The 21535-nt window shown below is 36.9% G+C and overlaps 1 protein-coding gene across 4 annotated transcripts in view; it reads right to left on the bottom strand.

Annotated features, from left to right (window-relative positions):
* The window catches only part of fmn2b (formin 2b), a 98772-nt gene extending 82712 nt beyond the window's left edge, over nt 1-16060 (bottom strand). For 2 of the 4 annotated variants that reach the window (XM_087277011.1, XM_087277013.1), the window contains exons 1-3: nt 15932-16060; nt 11402-13199; nt 267-430 (exon numbers count right to left, since the gene is read on the bottom strand). In XM_087277011.1, coding sequence (XP_087133137.1) covers nt 267-430; nt 11402-13172 — 1935 coding nt within the window. In that variant the 5' untranslated portion in view covers nt 13173-13199; nt 15932-16060. The remainder of the gene's footprint in view (nt 1-266; nt 431-11401; nt 13200-15931) is intronic. The other 2 variants (XM_087277010.1, XM_087277012.1) reach the window with 1 other exon arrangement.
* Nucleotides 16061-21535: the final 5475 nt, after the last annotated feature.

The raw sequence follows: 21535 nt of genomic DNA, 5'->3' as shown, positions 1-21535 counted from the left end.
TATACGTATGTGCACCTGTAACCAGTGTGTGTAAGTGAGCTGAACTGTTCTGTCTTGTTTTCAGTGTTTAAACATTCATTTATTTATTCGTTTGGTTACTTGTTTAACTGTTGTCACTGTATCATCACTATTTCGCAAGGATTTATTTCTTTATAAAAGTAAAAACTTCATATAAATAAAAACTAAAAACCAGCAGACAGAAGCACAGTGGCTCTCCAGAGATGCACGGATTCAGGAGTGTGTGAATAAAGTGATGGTGAACTCACATCGAATTGGGGAGCGAGGTGTCCGCTGCTGCTGTAGGTCTCTCTGAAGCAGTCGCTGAAGGGCAACAGGAGACCCATAGCTAGAATCTTGGAGCAGAGTTTCTCAGCCTCCTCCGGCTCACTGGAGTCCTGCTGCTGGAAGAAACGCTCCAACAGCGTCCGGCCTGAGAAAACACATACAAATCACTTACTAATAACACTTAAATAATATGAACCATTATAACAATGAAAGCAAATTCGAAATTTATATAATGCAATAAATGTGATTATGTTGCCAATTAGGGGCAGCATGGTGGCTCAGTGGTTAGCACTGTTGCCTCACAGCAAGAAGGTCGCTGCTTCAAGTCGTGTTCTCCCCGTGTTGGCGTGGGTTTCCTCCGGGTGCCCCGGTTTCCCCCAGTCCAAACACATGCGCTATAGGGTTAATTGATAAACTAAATTGGCCGTAGTGTATGACTGTGTGAATGAGTGTTTCCTAGTACTGAGTGGAAGGGCATCCACTGTGTAAAACATATGCTGGATGAGTTGGCAGTTCATTCCGCTGTGGTGAACCCTGATTCATAAAGGGACTAAGCCAAAAGAAAATGAATGAATGAATTATCACATTTAAAATTAATCACATTCTCTTCAATACTGCACAGACCTTAGATAAATATTAGAGCTGTGAACCTACACTAGTCTCACGGTTCGGTGCCATCGATTCGGTTCAATTCGATATTTCAGTGCATCAGTGCATTGACGGTGCTTTTCATACACTGTTTTATATTTTCTTTACAGCAGCAGTTCTTGTATTAAAATGTATGAATATATTTATAAACTATTTGTAATACAATTTTGTTATTTAATAGAGTCAGAAATATAATCTGTACCTTTAAACGAGCATTTAGCAAATAATATAAACAAATATAAATATCCAGCTCACTTTCTGATCCTTGTCAAGTTCTCTTACACCTCTTTGATCGGTCACACCCTCAACAAAAACGGTTGCGATTGGCTATTGCGCGCTGCGCTCTTTACAGATGAGTGATACTGATAAGCGGCAGGCGGCAGCAGCGATCACAGATAATGCATGATAGACACAGTGGAAAAAACTCTGCAGAGACGAGCTCGTTTCTTTATCCAGAAGTAACGCTGTAAAACAGCCGAGAGGAGAAGAAAAGTCTCGCCAGCAGGTCAAATGGGCCACTGTGTGTGTGTGTGTGTGTGTGTGTGTGTGTGTGAGAGAGAGAGAGAGAGAGAGAGAGAAAGGGAGTACTTTCATTCTCTCCATCTCTGTGAAATAGGGGCTTTTGCTGTCAATGTCAGTGAAAGACTGATCCAGCAAACACACACAGTGAAATTGTGCACAATTTATGAGTTTTAAGTAGTTAGAGTGTTGTAAATACTCGCGCTCGCCTCCTTCGCGACAGAGCGCATATGAGGTAAATGACGTCAATAATAACCGGTTATGGTTATTACTGAAGCGATACCGAATTGTCCGCGTCTGCAACGCGGTGCACCGAAGAAACGATTAATTTTGAAACCCCCAATAAATATTATATTTGTAAAGAAAAAAAAGTCAGCAGCTCACAGTGATTACAGCGATTTGACAGTGCATTTTAACCTCATCGACCAACTGCACAACAATAGAAGCTTATCGAACACTAGAAAGCTAAAAACACCTCTAATACACAAGCAAACCAATTTCTTAGAAAACTGTTTGACTGATTGACGAGTTTTCTGCATCACTACTGAACTCAATCAACAGCAATATGCACAATGCGTTATATGAGCTTATAGTCTGAACTTTTGAATCTGTTAGTTTCAAAACCGATGAACTTTGACACTGATATTGAACTGAACGACAAAACCAAAACCTGGGGCCTCATGCATCAACGCTGTGTACGCAAAAAAACTTTGCATACGCCAGATGTGTGTTTCTGGTGTGTGTTTGTTTTATTTCCATTGGCGACTCCTAGAGGCAATTATGTTCAAGTGCACACTACAATGTATCTGAGCTGTGCAATGGCAGCTGTATAGGATGGGATTATCCGCATGTCTAGCAGGTATATAAGGTTTCCATACCATGCAGTTGACCAGCCAAACATTAAAGCGCAATTTGCAGCGATCGCCGGTTTGCCCAATCTAATCGGAGCGATCGACTGCACGCACATTGCAATAAAGGCGCCATCTGAAGATGAATTTGCATACGTGAATCAGAAACATTTCCATTCAATAAATGTGCAAATAATATGTGATGCTCAAATGCGCTTAACATAATACACACACTTATTAATGACTCCTACTTGTCTTCCTCTTGATGAAAAGTAGGCAAAATCTGATATGTAGCAGGGGGAAAAAGAAGAATAAGTTCATCAGACGCTGGATACGAACCAAGTTCATAATCGAACATGTTTAAACATGTTGCCATGCACTTTACGAGCTACGCCACTCACACTGCTAAAGACACTACAAAATTGTACACTTTTACATCGGACTATTTTTTTTAAAGAGCCCATATTATACATGAAATAGGGTCATATCTTGGTTGTAAGGGTCTCCAACAACAGTCTAATATGCATGCAAGGTCAAAAAACACTTTCATGGTCTTATAATCTGCATTTATTTTTACCTAATTAATCCAGCGACTCCCGTATGAATCATCCAGTGATTCATTTGTTCCCAAACCCCTCCTTAGCGCGAATCTAATCTGCGCTGATTGGACCGATGACAGTCAGTTGCGATTGGTCGACTGCCTTAAGTCAGAGAGTAAAATGCACAACAGCTAATCAGCAATATAAAAGTAATCACAGTTCATACACGCTCGATAGTGTAAGGCGTGGATTTTAGCTGCCAGTGGGTCAATGTATATACAGTCGATGGACTTGAAAATTCAGACGACTGACTATTTTATTGAGCAAAAACTCCAAAAACTGTCGAGGAGATATCCAAGCTTGTCTCACTCTGCTCTATTCACAGACACAAACACACACACATTGCCATCGTCCGCGCACACAAACACAATAACAAACACAGACATCTAGTGACAACGCGCGCACACACACACACAAACACACACACATACCTCCAGACGACAGCGCACACACACACACACTACCCTCGTCCACGGAGCTCCGTAAACAAAGCAGCACGCGATAAGAGAATATAGCCAGTTAACCTGATACAGTAAATACATTTGCAAGCTAGAGTCAACGAGGCAACAACTTTAACCGCACGTACTTACACTTGAGAAATGGAGGAAGAAACTCATCCTGACGTCCATCAGTAAGTTACTCTTTACTGATCCTTCCTTTAACAAACTCAGATGATGTATTCTTTGTAGCATGTAGTTTCCAGAAGTTTCCAGTAGTTTCCAACTGCTTGGTTATAATGCTGAGGTTTCATCTTTGGGTAGAGACTCAATATATCCATCTGCAGTGTGACTTCAATCGACCGGCATGTTTGTGTGTGTGTGTGTGTGTGTGTGTGTGTGTGTGTGTGTGTGTGTGTGTGTGTGTGTGTGTGTGTGTGTTGTGGGTGTCTGTGTGTGTGTCTGGGTTTCTGCGTCAGAGGGCGGGGCCTCAGGTTTGAAATCTCCCGGGTTTGCGCGTGCACATGAATAACTTGGTTTCGTTCGTACGTCATGGCGAAACACCTAATGAATTGGTATCAAGGCGACTCGTTTGAAGCACTATGAGTCGACTCTTTTATAGATGAATCAACAGTTTTAAACACTGTACACTAACAGATTTAAGCCTTAGCTGGATACTTCACTTCACTTAGAGCTGTGTTACACACTACATGGAGGGGAATTTTCAAAAACCCATAATCTGGGCTCTTTAAATTCACTCACAGTGCGATGTTCAGACCCCACTGCGTTAACTGCGTCAGCTAAACTCTCCCACTTGATTTTCTTCATTTGTTATTAATTCCAGAGGACAAACTTGCAAATTTCTCCGTTCTACCTTCAAAAAGAGCACCTCCAATTCACCTTCTGTTCAAAGTTTCTCTTCTTGCTTGCTTTTGCCATTGCTTTTTCATTGGGTTTTGCCAAAGTAGAGTCATTAGCATATTCATACAGGGGAGGAGGCAGGGAGGGGTTTTGCACTCATGCATGTGCGCTCAGTTTCACGTTAATTCGGATGTACAAAAAGAATATGCGTGGGATTCAGCGTAAGCAGTGTTTAATACATCAGAATTTTTTACTGCGTACGCACATTTACAGCTTTGTACGTAGCAATGTTTAGTATGAATTCAATGCAAGTCTTCGTACATGAGGCCCCGGGTGCAGTGCAATCTGAACTGCATCTAATGCTTTTTAATGCGCTCACCTAACCCTAACTCTTACAGTGACGTCACTCGCTCCATTGAGTCTGACATTGCATCACTGAGAGATGCAGTCTCAGCTTGCATCATCAAGGCTGCATTCAGATACTACTGACTGCTGCTGAATACGTAATACAGTTTCTAATTTGAACATTGTGTGCATGTGCTTTAAAAAACAATGTGACAGTATAAATCAAGCTGCTTGTTTTTAATGAATCAGTCATGTTTATGTATAACGTCAGATATGAAAGAAGTGATCGGCAGCTCTAATGAGTCACATGACGGTCTCCAACGCTGCAATTGATCTGTCAAAGCAGCAACTCGGTGTTCAATACTGTCAGAGAGAGAGGGAGAGACGTCACTAATGGACAAGAGTCCTCAGGGTCTGATCAGCAAACGCCATCTGCTCCTGTGTGTGTGTGTGTGTGTGTGTGTGTGTGTGTGTGTGTGTGTGTGAGAAAGAGAGAGAGAGAGACAGTGAATGCGTGTGTGTGAGAATGAGTGATCAAATGTGAATGCATGAGACTGTGTTTGAAACAGCGAGAGTTAGCATGAATACGTGTGTGTGAAGGGGAGTGTGGATGTGTGTTTGTGAGAGACTGATTGTGTATGTGTGTGAATGATTGTGTGTGATTGCGCACTTGTGAGAGGAGAGAGAGAGAGAGAGGTGTGTTTGTGTATGTGAGAGACAGCGTGTGTGTGTGTGTGTGTGTGTGTGTGTGAGAAAGGGAGTGTACATTTACTGTATGAGACAGTGAGTGTGTGTCTGTGCGCTTGTGAGAGAGAGGGAGAGAGAGAAGTGTGTGTGTGTGTGTGTGTGTGTGTGTGTGTGTGTGTGTGTGTGTGTGTGTGTGTGTGAGAAAGAGAGCCCAATAATAAGTGTGAGTGTCTGAACGAGCAAGCATGAATGTGAGAGAATATGCTAATTTAAATGCGAGCGTGTGTGTGTGAGTGTGCGTGTGTGTGTGTGTGTGAGAGAGAGAGATGGAGGAGCAGGAGAAGAGAACGGATACTGATATTCTGCTCAGAGGAAGAAGGGAGATCATAAATGACGTCACTCTTGAAGACTGAGCAGATCTGAATGATGACTTGATTATATATTAGAGATGTTTCACAGCAGAGGCTGAATTAGTCTCCTGTTTGTTTTAGACTGCATCATTTAATGTATTGAAACCAGCGTATACAGTGCTGCAGAAATAAAGCTGAGTGACTTCAGTAAGAACGTCACAGTCACACACAGCTTGACAAACACAACCACAAGACTAATACTAGTGCTGAATGCTAGTGATGTGATGATCACAGGGAATTAAAGTAGAGTGTGTAGTTTGTGCAACTTAAGTGGTGTTTAAGAGGTGATTTAAGTTGCCGAATGTGACGAACGAGTGTTTTTGTCACACGAAACGTTGAAAGGTGTATGTTAAAGCCATTATAGTCTGTCAGATGTGGTTCAAGCGCGAGAGAAAAACGTTATCAAAGTTCACGTGTCTGCCGTCCGAAATACAGTGTGTGTTTCCCAGCTTGTCAGCTGTTAGCTCAGCGGCTCTTCAATACACACACGCACAACTTCACTGCATCATAGAGCAAACCAGATCACTGGCATGAAACTTAACAGGTATGCAAGTCATGCAATTTACAAAAATGACCAATAAAAGTCTGTTACTGATACTCCGCCGGCTGATTTGCATGTTGATTCTAATCGTGAGCCGTTTATGTTTCATGAAGTGTGTCGTATTTACCACGGTTTGTGTTTTTCTGTCATTTTGAGATGTCACTTTATTTTCACGTTGTGACACTTATTAAATCAATGTGTCAGTGGGACAGTACAGGCTACAAGTGTTTGTCAAACATTAAGGCAAATGACATTAGTTTGGGCTGGTCATATGTCTGAAAGAAAGAGGAAATGTTGACTTTAGTGATGATGAGGCTTCATTTAAATTAGGGATGTCCCGATACAACATTTTAACTTCCGATACGATAACGATATTGCAGCCATCAGTCCGATACCGATATAAATCCGATATCAGCACAAATTATGAATACTTTATTTTTACTTATTTTGTTGAGTCGAATGTATGAACGGCTAGATCAAACTGAGAACAAGTCAGCAACAGTAGATTTGTGATAAACCAGCCTGATCTCGTGAGAAAACGTAAGTATTTTACGTTTTGGCAGTTTAGTGGCTAATTCGTACAAATTCGTACGAGTTCAGATATAATAAAATTTAAGATTTTAAAAAGGAGGCGTGGCACCTAACCCCCCCCCCCCCCTAAACCCAACCGTCATTGGGGGATATGCAAATTGTACTAAAATGTACGAATTAGAACGAATTAGCCACTAAACGAAAAAGTTACGAATTGCCGTGAAATTGTGTTGGATAAACATATTGTGAACATTTATGCATTTACTTTAAATTAACTAATGTTAACAAATGGATGATTATGCATTTATTTAAATTAAAATTAACAAAAAAGGAGCCATATTGTAGTGTTAACAAACAATAGACATAAATAGAGCATTTTTAATTTCAATCAATATCTTCTGCTAATCAATATTATAGACCAGATTAATGTGGAAATGTTTGAAAAGTCCAAGTATTTGGTGCTGTGATGAAGAATCACTGCCAATACAACTATCTGAATAGTCTTAAAAGACACTCATAGTTAATATTAATAAAGTAAAACAAATATTCACTGAATTTTAAAGTATTGTGTTACACATCTAATTCCCCCTATGAAGAATCTCCATTGCAAATGAGCCAATCAATCACTAATGCATTAGTTGGTTGTTTGCATGCATCTACAACACCATTTTTCAAACACCTCTGAATCTCACACACTCTGAATGAGTTTAAAAACGTTATGTAATTGTACTTCAGCAGTGAATGAAAGTTCAGCGGGGGTCCAAACGGGAGTCAGAGCGACAGATTCATTCAGACCCAGAGCTGTTCATCATTGCTCACCAACACAAAGAGCTCTGGCAACTCCACACAGACTGAAAGAGACACAATATATTCACTGGACGGCCAAAACAACAGACTGGCTTTCACTCGCGGCTCTGTGGAAACTACAGCTCCATCACTGTACATTACTGTGTGCTGTTAATGGTGTCAGTGTGTGACATGATCAAGCCCAGCAGGCTTCCTTTCACTGCTCAGACACATGACCACAGCATTTCCAGCCTTCCCATAATGCCTCTCTACAGGACAGAGACTCCGAATGGAATACTAATGCACTGCATACTGAACTGAAGATGCTGCCTGCCATTTAACAATACATACTGTACATTTGACACAGCCGAAGGCAAATATATGAGCCCTCTCGTGCACTATTTTTTCTTTTTCAATTATTTCCCAAATGATGTTGAACAGTTTCAGGATATTTTTAAATGTTCACACAGTTTTTTATAGCAGTGCACAGTCCTGTGTCATGTTGTTAATATATGTTGTTTGATGTTGCACCTTGGTCCTGAAGGAACATTGTTTTGTTTTACTGTATATACTGCACTGTATATTGTTTAAATGACAAAAAAAAGCCAACTTGAACTTGAACTTATTAAAGTTCCAAATGGCAAAATTTCTTGTGCCTGAATACTTTGAACGCTGTCAGGGCTTAAAAACATGTGCAAATTAAAAACTTTTACTCCATTTTGATTGACTACATAATTATCATGTGTCTAGGATAGGCATGGGACGATAACCGTTTTCAAGGTATACCGTGGTTTGGAAAAGGTTTTAAAACCGCCCAAATTTTCAGCTATACCGTCCCTAAGGTATGAGTAATTTAACTTTTTTTTTTCTTTTTTTTTTCGGAAAACAGTATCTCCAGCAAAAAAAGATCTCCAAAGATGCCGTTTTAAATTCCAAAGAAACCAGTGTTTTTGAAATGAAGACAGAAGTCAGTGATTCGTTTGAATTGTTTAGCCTGACATGTTTACTGCTCCAAAATAGTTAAAATCTTTCACAAAATAAAATATATTGTGTTTAAATGAGAAAAACATTTTTGTTCTTTACTTATGCATTTAAAAAGAGCATATTTTAGAGCAGTCATCACAATACTATGATACCGTGAAACCAACACAATTCGTAACTTTTTGATTTAGTGGCTAATTCGTATGAATTCGTACAATCTAACTCGTACAATTTAGTATGATTTGCTCATCCCCCAATGACGATTGGGTTTAGGGGTGGGGTTAGGTGTCACGCCTCTTTTTTAAAATCGTACAATTTCATACGACTGAACTTGTACAAATTCGTACGAATTAGCCACTAAACTGACAAAACGTAAAATACTTACGTTTTCTAACGAGATTAGGCTGGTGAAACTGATATTTTTATCCAAGGATATCATACCGTCAGATTTTTATACTGGCCTATGCCCAATCCAGAACCAAGCCTGGATTGGCTAATCAGTGTCCCTAGCTGCCTACACTCTGAGCAGTCCCACTTATTCATTCATTTATTTATAAATTCATTTATTCGACCATAGCCTCAATCTTTTTATTAATTATTTTACCGCAACTCCACTCTTCTTATTTATTTTCTCGCAGCCCCAGGAGCAGAATGCAGCCTGCAGGTTAATGATGTCCAATAAAGAAATCTATGTCTAAGTCTGTTACTTAATTCCACTCAGAGATACATCAATTAAAATAAACAAAATATAACCTCAAATTTCAACCATCACAAATGCGGTAAAGAAAACTGTGCGACTCGCTGTCTGTTTTAAAGAGCGTACTACCGTCAGATTTGACAGGCGCAGTTCTTAACGAGCCCGCACACAATTTTTAACATACATATCCTCAATGCCAAATGCACAGAATATCCATCTGAACAACACATATGAACACTATAAATATTAAAAGCTGTAAAATAAAAAAATATATAATAAAACTATAAAAATATTCAAAGCTGAAATGCATTATATAACAGGAGTTATTAAATCCAAACACACAGGCTCCTACAGCATACATTCAGACATTGCAGTAAAAGACACGGTGATGTTTTAAAGAAGGAGATTTACCCTTTAATGTTCTCATATTGATGACAAATATTTGAAGTTTCAAAGCAGCTGTTTCCTTAAAAAAGCCATGATGGTGTCATTAGAAAATTCAACACATTTAATTTTAATCTTTATTTTATACTTGTACAGGGCTCGAAATTAACTTTCTTACTTGGTTGCACCGGTGCTCCCAATCTGAAATATTTAGGAGCACCAGAAAAAATTTAGGATCACCAACCAAAAATGAATGATGTATTTGACAAGTTGTATATTAAGGGATTTATTGTATTTGAAAACAACATCAATTGGGACTAACAAAACCCATAAACAACTATCTAACTAGTGCTGTGTGATGACTTATTATTTGTGCAATAATTCCAAAATGAATGTTGAATAATTATAAAATAATAATGATGATGATGATGACAGTAATACTAATAATGAATTATATTTCTCATCATCACGCTGCATTGAAAGTTGCTTTAATGTAAGTTATCTGCTATATAAAGTCCTGCTGTTACTTTATAAAATATAAACTGATGGTTTGCATCAAACACAAATGAAGCATTGCAGTAAGAAATATTTATTTTGTACTATTGTTTTTATATGCATGTCAATTTAATAAATAATAGTTATGCAACAAAACAAACTAAATATTATAATAAATCATTCAATTCAATGCTGAAAGCTGCAAAGCCGTCATCAGTAATTAAATAGAAAAATAATATACACCTCAATTACATTTTTCTGTGTTTGTGGAAAAGCATGCAAGTCAGCCGGACCAATATGAAGGGGGCAGAGCAGGATTCTCCTGATGACCACCGGCGCAATACTGTTCTTTGTTATAACCCGCATCAGTTTAAACTGAGTAAAGGCGAGCTTCTTTGGCGATGGTGTTTTAGCAGACATTTGCGCTGTTGCAGCCTGATCTCACGAGGAAACGTGAGAAAAAGTTAAGAATTTTCGTAAGATTGTGTTGGCTAAACACGCAGTGCATTCAGTGTACTTTTCACTCTTCAGCCGTTTGCATTCCCGCGGTCACAAAAGCTCCCTCCCTGTCATCTGACAGCGGAAAGTCTTGAGTGATTGACAGCTAATATGAACCAATATAGCGGCAGGGAAGACCAATTTTACCACGTTTTTAGAAAAAAAAAAAAAAACAGGTAGCACTACAACCATTATATGCAGTCGCACGAATGCTCCCAATATATATTATGAGGTCGCATAGCTTAAATTTTGGGCGCATATGCGACCAAAATGGTCGCAATTTCGAGCCCTGTTGTAGCTTTATTCATAGTTGATATTTTTTCATTTGAAGGTTTAGGTATTTATGAGCACTAACTCTTACAGAAAATAGATTCTGATACTGTAAAACATTATATTGTGTTAACTGTTTAAATAAATCTTCACCGTGAAGTACTGAATTGGAAATGATGTTAATTTAATAAAGTCAGTCGTGAACTGAAATGGGCCAGTCTAAGGTTTGAAACTCCAGGACTAATAAGGAGTCCCACTCTGGCCCTGTCCAGAACTGTTTCTCCTGGTCAACTATAATCAGAAGAACTCAACACTGCAGATCCTGCAATGTGACAATTGTGGATGTGCACATTGCGATATCAATGCTGAGACGATATATTGTGCTGGCATGCTTCAAAGAGAGTGTCATTTAGCTTAAACATTTTGTCAGTGATGCAAAGAATTGCAAGCTCATTTATGAATTAACTGTGCGTGTTTACATCAATCTTTAAATGTCTTAAAAGTTGCAATGGCATCGTTTATGAACATTAATATGACTTGATCAGAGCAGCATAGTGCAAATATTATTATAAAACTGACCTGTGAACACCTCCTGGAAGCTGCATGTTGATGCCCGAGTTGCAGACGCCCTCTGAGAAGCGCTGAGTGTCCGGTCGCTCCGCAGTGTTCCCTCCGAGCCACCATATTCCAGATAATCCGCAGAGCCTGTTGTCTTTGGAGGAAGCGTTCGGATCTCCTCGGTCCAGTCTGCTGAGCGGCTGATGGGGCCGGTGATGCTGTAGGAGCGCTGCCGCTTGACCCTCCGCCTTTCGGCACGGGCGAGAGTGACCGCATGCTCACGACGTGTGAAGAGTGGGCTGTGGGACGGGGACGGCCCGGGCGAGCAGGAGGGCGAGCTGAGCTGCCGCGTGGTGGTTTTGATGTAGGACGTGCTTATAGGCGGATACGGCTTCACCGAGGACTTCAGCAGCCGTGTAGCTAAAGGACTCTCCTGCTGTGACCACTGCGAGAACGACACGCTGCTTTTACGCCTCTGGATCTCTTCGGGCACTTCGATCGCGCTAACACACTCCAGGGAGCCCGCAGACCCTAAATGATCCTCTTCGGAGATGGTGTCGGCGCTAGGAGGAGCGTCCGGAGTCGAATCCTCCGGCTGCTGCTCCTCTACGGCCTCCACCGCACTTTCAAAGGATGCTGTGAGGTTGCTGGTGCTGGGTGTCATGGTAACGGCTGGAGGAGCAGGAGGAGGAGGAGGAGGAGGAGGGGGGTCTTTTGTGATGGTCTCAACAGCGACTGGAGCACAAAGGGCCTCATTTCTGCTTATAGTCGTCTCCTTGTCCTCTAGTGCACTAACGCAGCCGTTCTCAGCTTTAGGAATGGCCTCCAGCACTGTGAACGGCTCAGAGTCAGGCGTCGGGGTGTTTTTAGCATCACTGCCGGTGGTTTGTTTACCATTCCTCTCCCAAGGCAGCTCGACGGGAGAGGCGAGCATCACGCCCTGCTTCATCCGAATGGCTTGCTGAATGTCCGCCAGTAGATCCTCCTGCTCCGCAGCAGAGTGGAAGCTGTACATATCCGTATCGGATCCGGAGCTCCTGATTTTCTCCTCGTCTTCATTAGCATCCAGTGTAGCCTGTCTGCTGTCAGCCACCAGCCGAGGCCTCTCGCTCTCCACATCCAGCTCATCTCCGGAGAGATCCGGTGTTTTGTTGCACAGAGACGGAGCGCTGTCCAGCTCGTCATGCTGCGAGTCCAGAGCATCTTCTTTGGAGCCGCTTAATATTCCCTTCAGCTTATTCTGGTTCTTACGCTTCCGTATGTGAGGGAAAACGGAGGATCTGTCCGATTTGTTTTTCTTCTTCCCTCCCTCCCCCTTCCCGTGTGATTTCTTCCCCTTTTTCGCGCCCTCATAAGCTCCATTATCATCGGCCGCCGCTCCTGCGTCCCGCTTGAGCTTTGCGTCCTGATTGCCCATGATAAGCGGCGGCGGTTTCAAGCCATGGCTGCTGTGTGTGTGTCTGCGCCGGGGACTCCAGGACGAGCTCTCGCTGTCTGATGAAGATGACGATGATGATGCTGATGATAAAGACGAGGAGGAGAGCGGCGCACTGGAGCAGGCGGTGACGAAGGAGAGGTACAGCAGCTCGCTCTCGCTCTCTTCCTCTCTGCAGAAGGAGTGTGGCAGGGAGGGGCGTCGAGCCCCAGGGACATGCGCGAGTGTGTGTGTGTGCGGCTGCGGATCCTCCCTCTGCATGTGGGGGAGGCAGTACTTCTGTCGTCTGCCCAGACTCAGAGCCTCCAGCAGCTTCTGCCTGAAGCCTGGAGCCTCCAGCATCTGCACCGGCTGCATCTTCCTGCACACTCTCACACACACAAGCTGCAGGAGAGCACAAACACAACAACGCATTAAAGCTTTACAGTTAATGATTACGAATATGGCTGCTCGATTATGAGGAAAAAAAAATTATTTTTGGTCGTAATTGCAATGTTGATCATTTATAAATGAGTATCAGTGGGCCATAGGTCCAAAATGTTTATATATATATATATATATATATATATATATATATATATATATATATATATATATATATATATAAAATTAACATATATACATACATAAAGTTTATATATATATATATATATATATATATATATATATATATATATATATATATATATATATATATACACATGCAAAAAGTTTATATTTATTTATATATATATATATATATATATATATATATATATATATATATATATATATAAACTTTTTGCATGTATATATATGTTAATTTTATTTATATATATATATATATAAACTTTTTGCAAGAATATATATATGCTAATTATATATATATATATATATATATATATATATAAACTTTTTGCATGTATATATATGTTAATTTTATACACACACACACACACACACACACACACACACACACACACACACACACACACACACACACTGTTGAAGTCAGAATTATTAGGCCCCCCACCCCCCTGAATTATTAGACCCCTTGTTTTTTTTTTTTTTGCCAATTTCTGTTTATTGGAGAGAAGATTTTTTTCAGCACATTTCTCAACAATAGTTTTAATAACTCATCTCTAATAACTGATTAATTTTAGCTTTGCCATGATGACAGTAAATAATATTTGACTATATTCTTCATGAGGCTTAACTAAGTTAATTAGGTTACATTACTAGGCAGGTTAGGGTAATTAGACAAGTTATTGTATAAGGATGGTTTGTTCTGTAGACAGTCGGAACAAAAATTTGCTTAAAGGGGCTAATCATTTTGACCTTAAAATAGTTAATACACTATTAAAAACTGCTTTTATTCTAGCCGGGAAAAAAAACAAATAAGACTTTCTTTAGAAGAAAAAATATTATCAGACATACTGTGAAAATTTCCTTGCTCTGTTAAACATCATTTGGGAAATATAAAAAAAAATTTTAAATTAAAAGGGGGCAGATAATTCTGACTTCCACTGTATAATACCTGCTTTCCCCCCTGTAAATAAGGCAGTTTACACACCTGTACATTTCAAAGATCATTAAATTTTTAATAATGAGGCAGAATGGGACAAACTTAGCAAAAGTTCTTACAATTATGCAAAGGCATTTTGCTATTGTGTATTCAAAATGTGTCCATTTATTTTCAGTAAATATAAAACATCAAATACATTTTTAAACAATGCTTAAAAAAAGTCTATTTTTGTGTAAATGCACCCTTTTCATTTACAATAAAGAATAAAAACACTTTAACAAATCAAAAGTTCTATTTTTTGCTAAACATTTAACAACATTTATCACAAAAATGTTACAGAAACAGTCCTATCTACAGTAAAGCATTTTTTCTCTAATTTTCACACAATAAAAAGGGTATTCATTGAAAAAGTAAATTTAATTTACTTAATTTTAAAATAGAAATAGAATTATGCAAAAGTATGCAAAAGTATAGTAAAGAGATGCACAAATGTCTGATTCGTTTTACAATACTAAACTATCTGCATGAACACTTTGCATATGCAGGACTTTTGCCAGCTCACGTGTGTAGTGGAAAACAAACGCCAAAAGGTGCAGATATAAATCATGAAAATGTATTTATCAGAAAATGCTTACCAAACGTTCATTAAAATGCCTTCAATGTTTAGTTTACAATGCCTATAGATTTGTTTTACCAGTTGTTTTGCATTTCAAAACTTATGAGTTTCTTTAAACTTTTGCTTTTTAATTATGATTCATGTTTTAATATGGAAATTATTCATATAATCACTTTGCCTTTCCCGTCATATTTGTGTTAATAGATATTATAATAAAGGAGTTGTCCAACACTTATGTACCTTAATTAATTGTATCATAAAAAGTAGAGAACAGTATTATATGAGGTATTTTCTGTACCATGTAAGGTACGACTTTTACAAAGGTACTAAACTGTTCATCAAGGGTACATTATTTGTACTGAGCGTGTAGTTAGTGCTAATTACAAGTAAAATTTGATAGAAATTTGGTTTTCTTCGTTTGTGTTTAAGCCACATTAAGCTTTTTCCTTATAATGGACCTCAATGGGGGAGAAAACGTGGTGTTTTTCATTTTACTTATGACATTGAGACTCGTTCTTTTTAAAGTAGTTGGGGTAAAATTAAAAGTTGGACTCAAATTCGAGTTTCACTGGTTGATGTTTAGGTACATTAAGACACGTTAAGCGTTCTAGTAACTTATATCCCCCTGAATTCAAATCTAAAGGAAAACAAACTCTGATTAGAGACAAACTGTCTGTGAATTATACTGAATATAACATATACATTGTAAGTATTATAAATAAATAGCATTAAAGTAGTTAAATGTTATTAAAATTAACAAAATATCACAAAAACATCTACGAAAACATCCGCCGTGTAATCAAAACTGACTGAACTCGAACAGCAAAACCTGCCCGCAGAAAGACTGTAATGTTTATATTTTACTTCATACTACTCTATACAACATGTTATCACTTATTTATATTATTTTCTATGTATTATATACAAATATAAACGTAAATTAGTCTAATCTGTGTCGTTAACGTAAATCTGAGTAGGTAACCGTTGAGCTCAAACCTGAACAAATTCTGAATTTCCAATTTAAACCTCCTCAGAGCAGCTGTTGATCGTGTGTTTGTCGTTTTTACTTACTCATGAAACGCTGATGATCGTTTATTCGTCCTTCATGTCCGAGAGTGTGTTTGTGTGTTCGTCTTTCCCGCCAGCAGGTTAATGCGACACCTGTGTCTGTGCGTGTGTGTGTGTCGCCTGAGCGTAGGATTCCGCTGCGCTACTGACACCTGCAGGACATCACGTGCATTACACCAAAATACACTCCCTACCAGTGTTTTGTACATGAAAAAATACTTGGAAAAGGTATTTACTTACTAATTATGTCGTTAAAATATATATTAAATTAGGGTACTTTTATTACTATATCTAAAAAAAACATGTTATTACTCAAAGAATTTAATAACTTGACTCAATATTAATTCAAATCCCTATAAATCTCATTATAAATATTTTTTAAACCCGAGTGAAACATAAAAAACGTAAGCATTTTAATAACAAACATGTTAATTAGAAAATAAAATGAATGTTCAAAAGAGCAAAGTTAAACAATATTAGTATCAAAACAATGACACCACATATCATTTATTGTCACTAAATCAAATGAAATCGCTCCTGCGGTATGCGCGTGCACGATGATTAAAAGATCCCAGTGCGCGTCGTGTTAACCACATTAGTAACACAATTAATTATATTTCATTTATCCATTATACATTTCATGCAGTATGTGGTGAAACAGATGACAAAACATTTAATTCAGAAAATTAAGAATGCACAAAATGCTGCATTCATTAAAATCATTGTTGGTTGGTCAAAACAGACTGAATGAATATTAGTTTATTATTAATAAACCAGTGCCTATAGCTTATAGGCTATTTAAGTTCAGTAACATATTAACTATTTTTATGAGTGTGTTTTGGATGTCTGTTATTAGGTCTATTTTATAATAGCCTACCACCACCACCACCACCACTACTACTACTATACTACAACTACTACTACTACTAATAATAATAATTAATAATAATAATTATTTGATAATAATTCATTCATTCATTTTCTTGTCGGCTTAGTCCCTTTATTAATCCGGGGTCGCCACAGCGGAATGAACCACCTTGTTAATAATTATTAATAATAATTATTATTATGATTATTGCTGCTGCGTGTGTTATTATTAATGTTTTAAATGTCAAAACTCAAGTGTCTAATGAGGTCAACAGAAAATTTTATCAGTCCCCCATAATAATTATCCTCATAATTGTACGTGCTTGTGCATATTTTCTTTGTTCTCTGTTGTGGCTCCAAAATTACTAAACATTTTCATATTTTTCTGTTAGTTTCTGACTCCAAGTAAGTTCAATATGTTTTTAACATTTAGACTCTAATCAATGATATTCATTAGTATGTGCCACAATAAACACAAAATATCATATCATTAGAAGCAAAAATATTTAAATAAACGTGTATCTCATCATTTTCTGGTCTCCTGTTGTTCTATTTGATTGTCACAAAAATATGTAGGATCCTTTAAGTGCTGGCTTTTAAAATAGAGATCCACCAAGAACCATTTTATAAGTTTACAGATTTTAATCACTTTCTTTTTGGAATTTGATTTCCTCTTATAACATTCAAAGTGCGCAGAGGTCTTAGTGTAAGGAAACAGTGACTCACAACCTCAGTATTAAAAAAAAAAGGTGCTTGAAGGATCCCGATTGCAGCAAAAGTGCCCTGCAAACACTGTAAAGATGGTCAGTGGTTTCTACAGGAACCCCTTAATAAGAGAAAGAGCTTTGAAGCAAATACATTTTGAAGTTCATTGAGTACTCAACAGGGTATTAGAAGCACCTTTACTTTTTACAGTGTATCTTTAACTTAAAAAGTAAAGGATTTGTATGCTACAAATACCCCACATGTTCTATCAGTGTGATTACTTTTTTCTGCATTGTACATACGGATCGTAAATTAGATTTATATGTATTCCCCCAAACTTCAACACAATAACTCATATATACAGTGTAAGTCAGAATTATTCACCCCCTTTTGATTTTTTTTCTTTTTTAAATATTTCCCAAATGATGTTTAACAGAGCAAGGAAATGTTCACAGTATGTCTAATAATATTTTTTCTTCTGGAGAAAGTCTTATTTGTTTTATTTCGGCTAGAATAAAAGCAGTTTTACATTTTTTAAACACCATTTTTAGGTCTATATTATTATCCCCTTTAAGCTCATTTCTTTTTCGATAATCTACAAAACAAACCATCGTTATTAAATGACTTGCCTAATTACCCTAACCTGCCTAGTTCACCTTATTGACCTATAGTGAAGCCTTTAAATGTCACTTTAAGCTGTATAGAAGTGTCTTGAAGAATGTCTAGTAACATATTATTTACTGTCATCATGGCAAAGGCAAAATTAATCAGTTAGTAGAAATAAGTTTTTAAAACTATTATGCTTAGAAATGTGCTGAAACAATCTTCCCTCCATTAAACAGAAATTTGGGAACAAAATAAACAGGGGGATAATAATTCAGGGGGGCTAATAATTCTGACTTCAACTGTATATGGCAACAGAAGTGTGTTAAATAATACATACATTGATTTATTGTCCAGGATAAATCTGGCTTTTTACACTATTGCTACAGTTTTGACAAATTTTGATATCATATTGTTTATTTGCGGGTTTTAAACTAATTTTATGATTCATTACAACACCAAGAAACTTAATTGCATGTACTCTTTCTATAACTTCATTATCAATATGTAAATCTGTATTATGATTAATTTCCCAAATAATCCTCTCGAGGCAGGCATTGCAGATTTGCAACAGTTAAAAATCGACTACCTTATTACTACAGATACATATTTTATGAGGTTTTTTTTACTCAGAAGTACCTCTGCAGGACTTGGTTGTCCATTAGCAACAAACAGTTTCCCCACTTGCTCACCAGATGACACAAAAGACAAAATCTGTTTCATGGAGTACCACATGACAAAGTGACTTGGAAACATGACCTACTCAATGAGGATTTGAGATATTGGATTTGGATCCCATATTGTTTTTGTTGTTGTTCTGCCACAGAAAAGCAATTTGTTACATTGTTTGAAAAGTTGTATATAAAAAGTTATTGTTCATATCATATTCAGTCGTCAGTGTCTAATTACCACACTTTGACAATGTTGCAAATCTGCAACGTCCCAGAACGCCTTGCATGTGAAGGTCTCTCTCTAAAAAAAACAGTCAGGTTTTTATTGTACTACCCCATATGATAATTTTCCCCAAATATCAGATTTTTCCTGTTTCTAAAACTTAATTTGAGCAAAAGAGGGATAACATAACCTTTTCCCTTTTTTTCTTTTTACTTATATTTAATGACAATTTGTTTATGTCAAATCACACTTTCAATTTATTACAGTTTTTTACAATGGCTATGACACTTTTATCAATACATTTAACAAGTTTTCTAAACTCTTAACACAGTTAGCACAACATCCGTCTTCGTGGGCTATACAATTAACACATTTCTTGTTGTTTTGACACAAAATGCATCCAGTTAACACAAATTTAAAATGCTTTAACTTCTTTTACACACAAGCACAACCAAAAACAAAACAATGTAATTTTACTGTCAAATTTACAAATGCTTTAACACAGTATGTCAGAACAGATAACACCATGTTCTAAACAGAAATTATATAGGATAAAGTCACAGTGAACAGCTGTTCTAATTGTGAATTGAAACACAAATATATTCCCTGTATTTTATTCAATTGCCAATGAGAAACATCATATTGTGGTTATATAAATAAATAAATAAATAAATGTGTGTGTGTGTGTGTGTGTGTGTGTGTGTGTGTGTGTGTGTATATATATATATATATAAATATATATATATATATTTCTTTATTTACTTATTTATTTATATAACCGCAATATGCTATTTCTCATTGGCAACTGAAAAAAAAAAAAAAAAAAAAAAAAAAAAATATATATATATATATATATATATATATATATATATATTTTTTTTTTTTTTTTTTTTTTTTCAGTTGCCAATGAGAAATAGCATATTGCGGTTATATAAATAAATAAGTAAATAAAGAAATATATATATATATATAACCACGATATGAGTCTCTCATATATATATATATATATATATATATATATATATATATATATATATATATATATATATATATATATATATATATATATATATATATATATATATATATATATGACAGCTGATTCCCATCTAGAAAGCACACTCATGTCTTGTTTTGGTTTTTCCAATCACATGATCATATGTTCTAATAGACGACTCTTGAGGTTTTTGAAAGGAACATCAAAGAACTCTGTCACCAATTATGCAATACAGTCATCACTGTACTATACAAAGTGTTTTGCAGTAAACTACTCTTTAAACCTGGAGTTCATTAGTACATACAGTACATATACAGTACAGCATTTGCATACACTGTGTCTAATTACTTTCAGAGAGTCATGAAGTTAGAGGCCAATCAAGTACCACATGAAATTTTCAATGTTGACAAGGCTGGGGATGTCGCCGTAGGAAAAACATAATAGGCCAAAGGGCCACAGTTACCGTGCCGGGCCAAAGAAGATATCAAGTATAATGTTAATGAGAACATGTGGCAAAAGACCGGGCAGAATAGAAGATCACTTTGTTATTTTATTATAATTGTGGTGCTTTTTCTGTTTGCAGTGATGTCCTTCTGCAAAAAAGTCTGTACTGCAGAAATTCTGTGTCTGTATTTTTCTTTTTTTTTACATAAACTGTAAATTTTTATAAAGCAATTTTTTCTTCGTTTTGTATAGAATTTTTGCCGTAAACGAAAGAAAATGCATGCATTTACTTAACCCAACAAAACAAAACTGTAACGAGACTTCAAATATAAGAGCAGAGCTGAAACATAAACTAATGCAGTTTCTGTAATGTCAGCTGATGATAGTGTTTTTATTGTCAGTGTGTTCTGATTGACTGAATGTTTATGTTGGAAGAGAACATGTGTTTGTGTTTTGAACAATAATTTCATTTTGAAACATGATTGTAGTGTTTTGTTAGACATGGTGTAGTGTGTTCGTTTATTATTGTATTTTGAAAATTAGTTTAGAGGTTTAGTTTATAATGTTTGATTTTGAGCGTAAAATTAACCGTTTTGCCAATTGTGTGTTTTAGGTGTGTTGCTGCGTAAAGAGTTTAGCAAACTTGTTAAATGTATTGAAAAAAGTGTCATAGCCATTGTAAAAAACTGTAATTTCTGTTTTAATCAACTCCATAGGCTTTTGATAAATTATCCCCAGAACAAAAGATACTTGTATCATCTGCAAATAAAATAAACCTAAACAACTCTGACATATAACAGATTATAATTATTATTAATGTAAATTATAAACAATATTGGACCTAAAACTGATCCTTGTGGTAGGCCACAATTTATGTAAGAAGATTTATGATGGCCAATTTCCATGAATTGTTGCCTATATTTTTTAAATAACTGTTTATCCAGTTTTAACAATCTAGTTATTTCCTTTATCTGATATAACTATCACACATGCACAAAGTAAAACATGTCCCATTATTATTT

This window comes from Danio rerio, chromosome 12, assembly GCF_052040795.2.
Source record: "Danio rerio strain M-AB ecotype USA chromosome 12, GRCz13ab, whole genome shotgun sequence".
Taxonomy (NCBI): Eukaryota; Metazoa; Chordata; class Actinopteri; order Cypriniformes; family Danionidae; genus Danio; species Danio rerio.
The sequence above is the reverse complement of the archived record's forward strand: the minus strand, read 5'-3'. Positions and strand labels throughout refer to the sequence as shown.